Source organism: Mauremys mutica, chromosome 12, assembly GCF_020497125.1.
Source record: "Mauremys mutica isolate MM-2020 ecotype Southern chromosome 12, ASM2049712v1, whole genome shotgun sequence".
Lineage (NCBI taxonomy): Eukaryota > Metazoa > Chordata > Testudines > Geoemydidae > Mauremys > Mauremys mutica.
The window spans coordinates 46,483,674-46,498,002 of NC_059083.1; the positions used below are offsets into that span (position 1 = coordinate 46,483,674).

The 14,329-nt window shown below is 50.0% G+C and overlaps 1 protein-coding gene across 1 annotated transcript; it reads left to right on the forward strand.

The window, feature by feature from the left end:
• Positions 1-2,954: 2,954 nt before the first annotated feature.
• On the forward strand, positions 2,955-13,865 carry LOC123345778 (E3 ubiquitin-protein ligase TRIM7-like). Its single transcript, XM_044982828.1, has 7 exons — positions 2,955-3,368; positions 4,541-4,636; positions 6,440-6,670; positions 8,726-8,748; positions 10,508-10,623; positions 11,134-11,208; positions 12,041-13,865. Exons 1-7 carry the CDS (start codon positions 2,961-2,963, stop codon positions 12,916-12,918), a joined length of 1,827 nt encoding a protein of 608 aa, XP_044838763.1. The 5' UTR covers positions 2,955-2,960; the 3' UTR covers positions 12,919-13,865.
• Positions 13,866-14,329: the final 464 nt, after the last annotated feature.

The window sequence follows — 14,329 nt, forward strand, 5'->3', positions numbered from 1 at the left end:
TCAGTGACCAGGGTCACATGCGTAGATTTACGACACCTCTACTGGCTGCATTCAGAAACAAAAGGGCATCCTCGTCTGTTTGACATGATCTTGCACATACAGCGTGTGCAAGGTTATGCTGTGCAGAGGATGCCATTTTACTCTACAAAATGGCGTCTGGACCCTGTTAGTAGTGTGTTTTTGAGACTATGACCTCATTCCTATGGTGTATGAGAGGACGCACTGTGCAGAGGACCCCATTTTGTAGAGCTGGTCTGCTGCGGGGACAGATACATTCGGAGACCAGACAGAATGGCCCATGAAACTGGCCCATGGTCCTGCGGGTGAATCTGGCAGATATGCAGATGTCAAAGTTATGAGTGGGGATCTAAAGTGGGAACTTCAGCCCTGAATTCACAAGCCCGACCCCTTGCCTTAAAGCAGTGACTCCTTTGAGCTGTCATCAGTAGGAGCCAAATTTAAGTGAAGACACTTCCACAGCTTGGACGCTGAGCCCTGTGCTCTGGGCTGTGAGGACTTCACCTTGGGGAGATGTTACTGGGAGGTGGAGGTGAGGGATGGGAGATACTGGGCTGGGGGCTGGCCAGAGAGTTTGTGAGGAGAAAGGGATGAATCAGGTTTAACCCTGCAGAGTGGATCTGGGCTCTGCCGCAGTGCAAGGTTAAGTATTTTGCTCTCACCTCCCCTGAGACCCGTCTGCATCTGAGCAGGAACCCCGGTAACATCCCGTTTCTCTGAACTATGAGGGGAGGCAGGTGGCATTTTATGATTCTTATAGTGAGGTTCCAATCCTCACCTTGTCCCTGGCCTTTTTCACCGGGGAGAGAATCCTCCCTTGGCTCCGGATGGGGCCAGGATCACAGCTCCGATTGTAGGCATGTAGGTGTTGCTAACTTCACTGGAGCAAGTGTGGCCTAGCACAAAAGGCTGTTGAGTTACTGCTGCATGTGCTCACTGCGGTCATGTTGGCTGGAGTGAAGGTGAGGGCAGAGATGACCCGTGCCTGTCAATTGTGGGGGGACACAGTGAGGGCGGCCGGCTTCAGCAGTGTTACTGTGCAAACTGAACAGGAAATTGGAGGGGAGAGGGAGACAGGTGACCCCATACGCTCCCCCCCCCACGTTGCCTCTGGGTGGGGGCATATCCCTTGGTTCTCAGCACTGCGCTATTCCAAGCCACTCCTTCCCAACCCTCGCAGTAGGGTTGCCAACTTTGTAATATATAAAAACCGAACACACTAGCAGGAGTATCAGAACCTTCCCTGCTTCACCCCTTCCTCCAGGCTTCACCCCTGCCCTGCCTCTTCCCCCAAGGCTTCACCCCTGCCCCGTTCCTTCCTCCTGAGGCCACATCACCTGTTCACTCCTCTTTCCCATTCCCCTTTATGCTCACTGTTCTTCCCCTCTCCCCACTCCCTGAGTGGGTCAGGAGGGATTTGCCTGCAGCCGCCTGATGCAGGTAGGAGGCAGCTTCGGCTGAGTAGGGGCTGGTGTGGGTGATGACTCAGTGCCTCCCCTGCCTGCAGTAACTGGACTTCAGGTGTCCAGTCAGTAGATCTGACCGGACACAGTCAGGTCTCCTTTTTGGCTGGACTTTCCAGTCAAAAAACAGACACCTGGTCACCCTACCTCACAGTGCATTTTGGAAAAATATTTTGGTCCTTTATGGTTATGTGCCCAGAAGTGGAGTTGCACATGGAGAATTTTGCAGCAGGCCATTTCTGGCTGCACTCTGTTGGGGAGTTACGGATTCTCCCCCCACCATTTTTCCCCCTGTCCTCCCGCATGAATGAAGAAGGTTGCAAAATCCTGACATTAATGCCGCTGTGATTTCAGCGAAGGGCGTCGTGTCCCAGGGATGAAACATGCTGAAGGGCCTTTCGCTGGTGTCATTCTGACAGGAGAAGGTGGGGGTAGGCTCTCATGAGGAGATTGGGCAAGGAGTGGAAAGAAGATACAAAATGGTTGGGCTGTTGTTCTTTTTCCAGTGGGAGGCTACCAGCAACCGAGCAGCTCCTAGCGGATGAGAGATCCATTCTTCAGTTCCTTGGGTGTGACCACTTCCACGAGGAAGTCCCAGGAGCTGGAGGGAGGGATGCAGAGGTCTGACGGGGGCAGAGAGAACTCTCCATTTCAGTGGAGTTTACGTGGCAACCCTGTCACCAGTTCAGCTTCAAATGTATTTCTCCCATTACAATAAGATGCCGTGGCTGGAACACTGTATTTATCCCCTTCCGGGTCCCGGAACTAGCATCTGCAGCCAGGACCTGCTTCCCCACGGCAACTGCATTTCTTCTTCCAGGTGCAGTTTCACCAGCTCCCCTAGAGCAGTGGCTCTCAACCCTTCCATACTACTGTACCCTTTTGAAGAGTCTGATTTGTCCTGCATACCCCAAAGCGTACCACTTAAAAATGTACAAAATCAGACATAAAAACACAAAAGTGTCACAGCCACACTATTGCTGAAAAAATGCCGACTTTCTCATTTTTACTATATAATTGTAAACTAAATCAATTGGAATATAAAATATTGTACTTACATTGCCGTGTATAGTCTATAGAGCAGTATAAACAAGTCACTGTATGAAATTTTAGTTTGCACTGACTTTGCTAGTGCTTTTTCTGTAGCCTGTTGTAAAAGGAGGCAAATATCTAGAGGAGTTGATGTAACCCCTGGAAGACCTCTGAGTATCCCCAGGGGTACACGTACCCCTGATTGAGACCCACTGGGCTAAAATACCAGAGAGATGTATTCTCCTCTCTAGAACTGAACGGGGCTGTCCACCAGCACAATCACACAGCTCCCAGCGCAGCCAGGGTCACCAGAGCAGAGCCCCCAGGGGCTGGGAGTCTCAGATACAGCTCAGCCAATGAGAGGGATCCAGGAAATAAGACCCGCAGCTGGGCTGTACCAGAGAAGTGAAACTATCCTGGTCCCACACAGCTGCAGTGCAGGGAGCGATGGCCGCTGTGCAAAAACTCCAGGATGAAGCCACGTGTTCCATCTGCCTGGAGTATTTCAAAGCCCCGGTGTCTATCCACTGCGGGCACAACTTCTGCCGGGCCTGCATCAGCCAGTGCTGGGGGGAGTCGGAGCCAAACTTCTCCTGCCCCCAGTGCAGAGAAACCGCCCAGCAGAGAAACTTCAGGCCCAACAGGGAGCTGGCGAACATGGTGGAGCTAGTGAAACAGCTGAAGTTACAAGCGGGGAAAGAGCCAGGGGGGGAGCGAGTGTGCGAGAAACACAAGGAGCCTCTGAAACTCTTCTGTGAGGAGGAGCAAAGCCCCATCTGCGTGGTGTGTGACAGATCCAAGGCTCACCGAGACCACCCTGTGATTCCCATCGAGGAGGCTGCCCAGGAGTACAAGGTAGGAAAACGCCATCGAGGATTTGAAACTCAGATGGCGGGAATTGGATAAAATCTGACCTTCGAATTACTAATCTGTGTTCTTTACTGTAAAGGATTTATTTTTGGTGTACGGGGTCAGTTAGGGTGACCGGATGGCAAGTGTGAAAAAGCAGGGTGGGGGGTAATAGAGTCCTATGTAAGACAAAGCCCCTAATATCAGGACAGTCCCTATAAAATGGAGACATCTGGTCACCCTAGGGCCTGTGAATTAGACCTAAGTCATGCTGCCTTTTGCCTGTTGAACAGCTTGCTCTCTAACCAGGTCCTGTAGGAGCGGGACAGATTAAAACATTAATTAAAGCTAATGTTAACAAATTTCATAGTACACAGGTTAAGAAAAACATGTCTGTACATCTGGGTATAGTGCTTAGATTATCCACAAATACAGAGTTTGTTTTAAAAGTCATATGATACATATAGTACATAATCAGCAATAACCCAAATTTAGGTGAATAAATTTAACAACACAGTTTAGCTGTTAGCATCCAAGTATTTGGGTGCATCACTCATGAAAAGATATACAGAGAGTGGGTTGTGGAAAGCAAATATATCAATGAGTGAAGATAGTCCCCCAAGAATTGAGAATTTGGGGTAGGTTGTCCATTAGGAAATACAACCATCAGGGAAGTATTTCAGTCACACCCAAGGAAAAGAAGAATGAATCTCTCATCTGTTAGTAGCTGCTCAGCTGCTGGTAGCCTCTCACTGGAAAAAGAAAAACAGCCCAACCAGAGAGGAATTTATTCTGCCTCTGTCTGTGCCAGTCATTTCAGGCTCCAAAGAGTAATAACCCAATTCTTCCTTCCAAAACATCCTGGCCAATCATAAACCAGCACAGCGGACTATTCAGAGCCTCTGGGTTACATGGATTATCCAGACCAGGGTTATAATATTGCTAACCAATAAAGCAATCCAGTAGATGCAAATCTGGTTACGTTCAAAAGCTCCAGGAAGTGAGTTTTCCTACAAACAGCACCAGCAACTCCTATAAAGTTGAATACATTGTGTCAATTCTTTCTAAAGTCTGAATTGGATCCATAGGTTTTGTTTATTTAAATTATTTTCTGTGAAGAAGACACCCAGGATGCCCCTCCCAGCAGAACAGATCACATACTGTGTTTCTTTGCTCAGGAGCAAATCTGGACACAACTGCAGACCCTGAAGGAAGAGAGAGAAAAACTCCTCAAATACAGACAGGCTGAGGAGGGGAAAAGCCAGGAATACCTGGTAGGTGCCTGTTATGAATCTGTGGATGGGAGGTGGTGGTACGCTGTGTGGTGTGGTGTAGTGTGGGGGTGGGGTGGAAGGGCGTAATAACACGACTACTTACTGACTAGGGGTGTCTCTAAAGCCCCCCGGCCTCCATTTTTCCCTCTCTTCAGGGTCAGAACTCACACAGGCTTTCTCTGATAAATGGTACCCCTAGTTTCATACCAGAACCAGTTTACAACAAGCCAGAGTCCCAAACTAAAGTCCATTAGAACAACACAAAGAAAAAGTCCATACTTAGCTCTAGAGAGAGAGAGAGAGAAAGTGGATGAGGTAATATCTTTTATTGGACCAACTTCTGTTGGTGCAACATACAAGCTTTTGAGAAGCTGGTCCACTAAAAATGTCACCTCACCTACCGTGTCTGTCTAATATCCTGACCAGCTATGGAAGATATTTAGCTCGGGCACTTTCTCTCACCCCCCTCAGGGCTCTTCTTCTATTCTGGTCTGATCTCCCAAACTGTTTCCCCTCACTGGAGCTCTGACACCCACTCCCAAACACAGTCAGCATTTCCCAGCGCCCTGAGCCTCCTGCTCACTGGGCTTTACTCTCCTAGCTTCCTGGTGGTATGGTCCTGCTGGAGCCTTCCTCTGCAGCTATGTCTACACTGCCGCCTAGGGTCAGCAAAACTTCTGTCGCTCAGGGGGGTGAATATTCCACCCCCCTGAGAGACGTCAGTTACACCGACATGTTCACGGTGCTTCTCCCGCTGACATAGCTTATGCTGCTCGTGGGGCTGCTTTTCTTATGCCGACAGGAGAGCACAGAGCACTGTACCTGTAGACATGGCCTTCCTCTTTGCACTAGCCATTCCCTGAGCACAGCCACCTCTATCTGCTCTTTGTCGGCAGTTGCCTGATTCCCCTTGGGTGGGGCTTATTCCCAAGTCTGGATTGGCTTAGCCCAGTGGTCCCCAAACTTTTGAGGGTTATGCCCCCCCCTTATCCCTGTCCACGCCTGCCCCTGCTGGGAGTGGGGCCATGGCTCTGGGTGGTGGGGGAGAGAGGACGGAGTAAGGGGGCAGAGGCTGGGGCCACAGCTGGGGCTGAAGCCAGGGCCAGGGCCTAGGGGTAGGGCCAGAAACAGAGCTGAACTGAAGCTGGGGCCAGGTGTGGGGCTGGGAGCTGGGGCCACGGCTGCAGGTGGGACTGGAGCAGAGCTGGGGGCAGGGAGGGGCTGGGTGGCGCTTCCTCCCTGCCCCCGTGTGAGCTGCCCTGCTGTGCCCCCTGAAGGGTCCTCCCTGCCCCCCAGGGGGGAGTGCCCCACAATTTGGAGACCTCTGGCTTAGCCCCACGGTCTTCAGCTCATGGGGCAAGTGGCCCTGTTCCGGGATGTCTCTTGGATTTGCAAAACTGCCCTGTTCCTCTCTTTCTCTTTGCATGCATGTTTGCAGCCATGTGTGCGTCACAGTTGCCCACTTTCACGTGGTAAATAAGCACCCCGACTTTCACAGTAAGCCAAAAATCAAGCTAATCACGTTTCAAAACAAGGCCAAAACAAGCCAATCCCTAAGAACCCCAACGCTCTGTGTGACTAGATCCCCCCGGCCTGCAGTCTGGGACTGTGGTGGGCCCGCTGTGCACTCCTGACTCTCTCTATTTTATTATTGTTTAACAGTGTGATTAAAACTGCGATTATTTTTAATCTCACAATTTTTTGAATCGTTTGACAGCCCTAGTTTATTTACATCTGGTGCAAGGTATCCCACGACATGTCCCCCTGCCCTACCTTTTCCTTATTTGTGTCTGTCCATTACAGGTGAAGACAGATGCTGAGAGACGGAAAATAATGTCTGAAATTCGTCAATTGCGCCAGTTCCTGGAGGAACAAGAGCGACTCCTGCTGGCCCAATTGGGAGGCCTGGAGAAGGAGATTGTGAAGCTGCAGAATGAAAATGTCACCAAACTCTCAGCAGAGATTTCCCGTCTCAGCGAGCTGATCAGTGAGATGGAGGGGAAGTGCCAGCAGCCAGCAAGTGAATTCCTGCAGGTGAGACCCCTGATTCTTGCAAGGCATTTGGGGAAGGGGTAGAGGATGAAACTCATGAGTCATGGAGTGCAAAATTCAAACCTCAGTATAGAACTCATAGTGTGTATTTTAAAAACAAATTATCTATGTTGCTATTAATGAATTTTCCTCCTCCTGAGAGTAGGGAACTGAGACCCAAAGAGATTAAGGGTATATCTCTGCTGCCAGCAAGGTTGTGACTGCAGCTCATGTAGACATGCCTCAGCCAGCTTTGATCTAGCTAGCTCCAATAACAATCGCCGTGAAGCCAGAGCAGTGCAGGTGGCACCATGGACTCACTGCTCAAGTACATACCAAGGGTCCTGGCTGGGGTGTATAATCCGTGTTGCTGCAGCAGCTTCACTGCTATTTTGATTGGAGCTAGCTCGATCGATCGAAGCTAGTTCAAGTACGTCTCCACATGCTGCAGTCACACCTCGGATTGCAGTGTAGCTGTCCCAGTGCAACTGTGTCTGTGCCCAAGAGCTGAATGGAGATTTCCTGCACCTCAGTCGAGTGCTTTGCCACAAGGCCAAACATCCTCTCCTACAGACATCATTGCCCGTTGCTGGCTGGGTAAAGAACCCAGGAGAAGGGCTTAGAAGGCAGATCTGCTAACCACTACAACACCAACTCAGCAGCATTGGGATGGTGTGTAGCCAGATACCCAGTCCTGTGTGGCTACTTCATTCAAACACAGATCTGGGCTGAGGATGATAATTGTTAATTACTGTTACATTTATTTGTGTTCCAAAGTGATTGTGACAGGGAAGTACAGTTAACTAAGCAGTTAGGTACAGAGGATATCCATGAGATTACACTGTTAAATAGAATCATAGAAAGTAGGACTGGAGGGGACCTCGAGAGGGCATGTAGTCCTGTCCCCTGCATGAAGGCAGAGCCATGTATTATCTAGGCCATCCCTGACAGGTGTTTGTCTAAACTGGCCTTAAAAACCTCCAGTGATGGAGATTCCACAACCTCCCTAGGTAATTTGTTCCAGAGCTTAACCACCCTGCCAGTTAGGAAATTTTTCCTAATGTCCAACCTAAACCTCCCTTGCTGCAATTTAAGCCCATTGCTTCCTCTCCTGTCCTCGGTGGTTAAGAAAAATGTATCACCCTTCTCTTCATAACAACCTTTTACATACTTGAAGACGGTTATCATGTTCCCCCCTCAGTCTTCTCTTCTACAGACTAAACAAACCCAATTTTTTTCAATCTTCCCTCATAGGTCATGTTTTCTAGACCTTTAATCATTTTTTTTGCTCTTCTCTGGACTTTCTCCATTTTGTCTACTTCTTTCCTGAAGTGTGCTGGCCAGAACTGGACACAGTACTCCAGTTGGGGCCTAATCAGCACGGAGTTGAGCAGAAGAATTACTTCTCGTGTCTTGCTTACAACACTCCAGCTATTACATCCCAGAATGATGTTTGCTTTTTTTGCAACAGTGTTACACTGTTGACTCATATTTAGCTTGTGGTCCACTATGACCCCCCAGATCCCTTTCCGCAATACTCCTTCCTGGGCAGTCATTTCCCATTTTGTATGTGTACAACAGATTGTTCCTTCCTAAATGGAGTACTTTGCATTTGTCCTTATTGAATTTCATCCTATTTAATTCAGACCATTTCTCCGGTTTGTCCAGATCATTTTGAATTCTAATCCCATCCTCCAAAGTGCTTGCAACCCCTCCCAGCTTGGTATCATCCACAAACTTTATAAGTGTACTCTCTATGCCATTGTCCAAATAATTTATGAAGATATTGAATAGGACTGGATCCAGGAGAGATCCCTGTGGGTCCCCACTTGATATGCCCTTCCAGCTTGATTATGAACCATTGATAACTCCTCTCTGAGTACGGTTTTTCAGCCAGTTGTGGACGGATCTTAGAGCAGGTTTGTCTAGGCTCTGTTGCTCTAGTTTACTTATGAGATAAATAAAAAAATAAATGGGCACCAAGATAATTTATTAGCTCTGATTCATGTCACTGTGACACTGAGCTCCTTTTCGCTCTCTCTCTTCCCCCCCCTCTAGGATATCAGAAGCATCTTGAGCAGGTACGTGGCTCCTCACTCCCTCTGATCCCTCGCTATGCTTGGAAAGGGCTTGCACCCGCATCTTCCCAGCCACTAACCTTCCCTGCTTAAAAACGTGATGGGTAGAGTTGATTGGGAGACAGGGAATGGATCACTTGATGATCACCTGTTCTGTTCATTCCCTCTGGGGCACCTGGCACTGGCTGCTGTCGGAAGACAGGACACAGGGCTAGATGGACCTTTGGTCTGTTCCTGTATGACTGTAATTATGTTCTTATGATAAAAAAAAGGGGGGGGGGTAGTGGGAAATACAAACATGGCAAAGTCATTTTTGTTCCACAAGCTTAAAAAAACAGCGTTTCCTTTTCCTTAATTCACCCATTGTCATTTATTTACTTATGTTTCGTGAGTATTTTGCTTTTTTTCCAGTTGAAAAAAAAAGTTGCAAACAAAAGACTGACAAAACCATTTCCAAAAGTGCCCAAGTGACTTAGGAGCCTGAATAGCACCAGACTTAGACTCTTGGGGCCTGGAACCTCAAAGGTATTTAGGCCCCTAACTCCCATTGATTTCAGTGGAAGATAGGCACCTAAAAATATGTTTGACAGTCTGGGCCTAACCCTTTCCCCTCCTCAGTTGGAGGAAGTACTTGAACTGAGGGTTTTCAGTATCCCAGGTGACTACTGTAATCACTGGGCTAGAAGTTCTGAAGTTCTTCTCCCCACAGCCATTTTGTGTAAGTTCTCCAATAGGCATGGGTGGTGTGTATAAGAGGCCAGGGAAGGCTGAGCCTCCCAAAAAGGCTGGCCATGCAGGGGGGAAATGTCACGGATGCAGCACGGGTGACCCATCCGGAGGCGCACTGGCCAGCCACTGCCTTTGGAGAACCAGAAGCAAAGCTCCATAGAAGTGTAGAGGGGTCCCCCTCCGGTGCCTGGACCGTGGCCCTGCCTGCGCTCCGCCCCAGCTCCACTCGGCCTCTTCTCCCATGGCCCTGCCCTTGCTCTGCCTCTTTCCGCCCCTGCTGTGTCTTTCTGCCCCCGAGGCCTCTCTCTGCCCACTGCTTGCTCCTCTCTGCCCCGCCCACCCCTTCTCTTCCCCCCCCCCGACCGGGTCGCTCGCCTATGGCAGGAAAAAGTGATGGGGTCATGGCAGAGCCCTCAGGGTGAAGAGGCCAAATAGGGGTGGGGACTCAGGGACATGGTCTCAAGGGTGGAGCCATGGTCCAGCCATCAATGGCCCCCGCCCCACTTCTAGGCAGCTTCCGGCGGTCACATGTGAGCCCCTCCCCAAATGGAAAACTCACGTGCCACCTATGCCAATAGGGACCCGATCCAGCAGAGGTGATGTCTGAGCAAGGTTACCAAATCGGGCCTCACGGGGTTCTTAGGCAGAGGAATGCATCTCTTCCCCCAGTTAGTGGATTGCTCTGGGGCTTGGACATCTGGGCACCTGGTGAGAAGCAAGAACATAGGCACCTACAAACATGGCAGTGCTGAGCAAATTTAGGTGCCTGTAGAGTTTGGCAGCAGCTGGGGCAGGTGGATTGTGGCACCTAAAATCGGGACGTGGACACCAAAATCTGGGGTTTTGTTGCTCAAGTAACTTTGTGGATCTGGGCCTACTTGCCCTGAGTAGAGCAAGTTATCCAGCAGGCTGCTCGACTCCACAGCTTTCACTTCCAAGATGATCAGAACATAACGAACGCGAAGGAGTCATGCCTAAAAGAAATAATTACACTGCAAACTGCGATTCCTTAGCAAAGCCTGTTTCTTTCTAGGTGTGAGAAAGGGAAGGCCCAGGCGGTGGGGGAGAGTCCTTCCAAGCTGGAAAAGAGAATTGGTGATTTCTCTGAGAAAAGGATTGTTCTGGAGATGAGTCTGAGGAAATTCAAAGGTATCATAGAATATCAGGGTTGGAAGGGACCTCAGGCGGTCATCTAGTCCAACCCCCTGCTCAAAGCAGGACCAATCCCCAGACAGATTTTTGCCCTAGATTCCTAAAAGTGGCCCCCTCAAGGATTGAACTCACAATGCTGGGTTTAGCAGGCTAATGCTCAAACCACTGAGCTATCCCTCCCCCCAAGAAGGGCACATCAAAATGTCACTGTGGGAGGACATGGGTTCTGGATAAACAGTGTTGATGTCAAGCCCAACTCAATAAGAGTAAAAGACTAGGTTATACATTCCTGGGAAGGGCCAAGGGAAGAGAAAATACAATAGAGAACCAACAACAATAAGAGTGAAATTTATTATTCACGCTCTCTTCCTTTGTTTCTCTCTCTGGGTATCTGAGCTCCCTTCCCCTGTGTTTGTGTCACAGAAATAGAGCACATCAGTTGTAGGAAACCTTGGCATAATTATGAGCATATGAAAACACATCTCTTCTCCCCCGTCTTCTCTCTAGACACGCTGGTATTTGAGCTGGAGGTGGAAGGGAGTCAATTTTTGGCAAAGGAGATGGAAAACTTAGGTGAAAAGGGTAAGTTTTCCCAGGGATATATCGTAACAATGAGAAGAAACAAAGAGGAGATGGGTTTGCAGATCCGGATTCACTTGCAGAAGAAAATTCTGGGATCAAACAGAGTCAGTTTCCCACCTCTGGAGACTTGTAGGAAAGGGGCTGGGTGGAGAGGCCATTACTGCTGTAAACAGTAGGGGTGATGTACAGATGGGCTGGGAGTCAGTGGTGTGATGTCTCTGTTCTCTTTTGGGAGGGGGCGGGGCTGGTCTGGTCAGCCTGATCAGCCTCCAGTGTCTCCTTGGGGCATAACTCCCATCATTCTCTCTCCTCCAGTCCCATTGCTTTCCTGTCTTTTCCTCCTGGACTCAAATGCCGTATTCCCACACTTCCCGCCCTTCCACGGGCTAGATGCTCTTCTACAGGGTTCCCACTGCCTTCCTTCCCCATAGGCGGTGGGTCTCTCCATCCACCCAGTGTCACTTCCATTTTCCCATGCTGCCCCTCCTCTCCCCTTCCCTCTGGGCTAGCCAGAGGGCTTCCCCGGTGGACAGCTGAAAACGCTCCCTCTTTCACTCAACTTTGCCCCCACTCCCGTCCTAGCTGTGGGAGAGCAGCAGCCCTGGTAGGAGCAGAAGCAGAGTCAGTTCTTACAGCACCTTCGCATGGCAGAAGGGAGCTGCCGTGAAATGGCTGCTTAGCCCCCAGCAGGGACAGTTCCCTGGGACCTGAGACAGGCAGGAAATCAGGGAGGCTCCCAGCCAGGACAGGGATGCTGGGGAATGTGAGAAATGGTCCCAGCCTCCCCAGGGCTAAGCTCTGCCCCTAACACTCTGATTCTCTCTCTCCCCAGTGAATATGACTCTGGATCCAGACACGGCTCATCCCAAACTCATCCTGTCTGAGGACTGGAAACATGTGAAATATGGATCTGCCCAGCAGGATCTGCCCCACAATCCCAAGAGATTTGATTCTTCTCTCTGCGTGCTGGGCTGTGAGGGATTCACCTCGGGGAGATGTTACTGGGAGCTGGAGGTGGGCAAAGAGGGAGGCTGGGCCGTGGGGGTAGCCAAAGAGTCAGTGAAGAGGAAGGAACCGGTCAAATATAGCCCTGAGGGAGGGATCTGCGCTGTAGCTCTGCGCAGAGGTGAGTACTGTGCACTCACCTCGCCTGAAGAAATCCCCCTGTCTCTGAGCTGGGTCCCCCAGAGGATCCAGGTTTCTCTAGACTATGAAGAGGGGCAGGTGGCATTTTTCGATGCTGATCACAAGTCCCTCATCTTCCGCTACCTGATAGCCTCTTTCACTGAGGAGAGAGTCTTCCCTTTCTTCTGGGTGGTGGGAAAGATGTCCTGGCTCCGACTGGCTCCTTCAGAAATGAGGTTTCAAAGCCACGTCTCCAACCGTCATTTCCCCCAAAAAGGTCACAATCACGTCCGCGTCGCACCCCCAGGGATTCTCCACAGTGCAGAAGGAATGAGCAGCACTGAACCAAACCTAGCCGCTGCCTCAGCAGAGCGTGCAATCCCCGCCTCCGGCAACTCTCGGCCCAGTACCTTCCAGCAAGGGAAACCGAAGCCAAACACTTATCACCCGCGCAGGCGGGCCCACCGCAATCCAGCCCGTGCCACCTATCCTGTAAGGGGAACAGAGCCCCATTTGGCCCAGGCAGCCACCCCCCAGCCCACAAATTTTTATTCCTGGCCCGACTTCCTGAAAAGATATAAATAGATTCCAGCTGCCCTGCTCCTCACTGTCCCTGTGCCCCGAGGTAATGATCTCGAGTCCCCAGCCGCTCTGCTCCTCTTTGCCTGCTAGAAACTGTCTCCCAGTGAGAGCCCAGAACGAGCCACTTTCTCTACCTGGAGAGAAGCTTGGAGCTGCAGAGGGATCTAGGCCTGTGTGGGCCCTGGCAGCTGGGAGTGGCCAACCAGGGAGGAGCTGGAATTCTGTTCCTCGCCTTCCAGCTGAAGAACTAGCCTCTCCCCTGCTGCCCTAGGGTCACTCCTTGAGTTACGGGAGTGGTCAATAGCGCTGGGCAGGCTGGGAAGTTGTGTGACTGGAGGGGAGCAGAGAGGGCAGAGCCCCTTGGAGTGGGAGGCTTTGGAGTATCGGTCACTTCGTGAACAGGGCTGAGGTTTCTGTACTTTACAGATTAGTCTGCTTATTTTAGGAGCAAGGGGCCAGGTTGCGGCTGTGCAGTGGCTGCTTATTGTGCTAAACATGCTGATTCTTGAGTCCATCCTACTTTGTGTCCACCTGCTTTCTCTCCTTATCTACAAGACTGTGAACTCTTCAGGGCAGGGGATGTCTTGAAATACAGCACCAGGGGCCCCAGAGCGGCACGTGCTACCACAGTTCCAATACTACACAATAACATCAGTGAATGACTTGCCACTTGAAGTATTTCTCTTTCTTTACAGCACCGTTTTGTATTTTACAGGATTTCCCGCCCATTAGAAATTAAGAATCCGCAGCTACAAAGAGGGTTTGGTGGACATTAGCCAGGGTTATTTTAGCAAATTCTCTCTCTCTCTCTCTCTCTCTCTCTCTTTTTTAAATGATTCACACAATCTGGGCCCAAAGAGTTTTTAGAACAGGGTCTCTAGGGGATGCTAAAGGGCTCTCTTGTCTGGGCCATGTAGCATTAAATACAGAAATAAATTCGGAAGTGATCAGAAAAAGAGTTGCTTCTTCTTTGTTTGCCTTTTTTTTTAATTGAAACATTCTTTACCCTCAAGATGGGTTACAGGGAACGGTAGCTGCAGCCAGCCAAACAGTGTCCCCCTTTGTCAGTTTAGAAATGGGAGATGTGGACAAACCCTCATTAAAGGGAAAATGAGGCAAACACCTGTATGCAACTGGTCACCAGGCCCAAGCGATAGAGCACGTCATATCTGAATGTCCCCTTCGTTCTTTTGCCCAGGGACCTGAAGGACTTTAATCAGCTCTCTACTGCGGCAATGTGCTGGCTATCAAACTTAGCTATACCTTTGTAGTTGTTGCTATCTACCCAAGCCATATAAAAGAAGCAGCTTAGGAAGTATCCTGCCCTGTTGTGCTCTGTTTAGCCTGCTAGATCCAAATCTCGAAGCCTCAATGGAGCATATTCAAGGCCCTGTATATGGGCCTCGGGACAGAC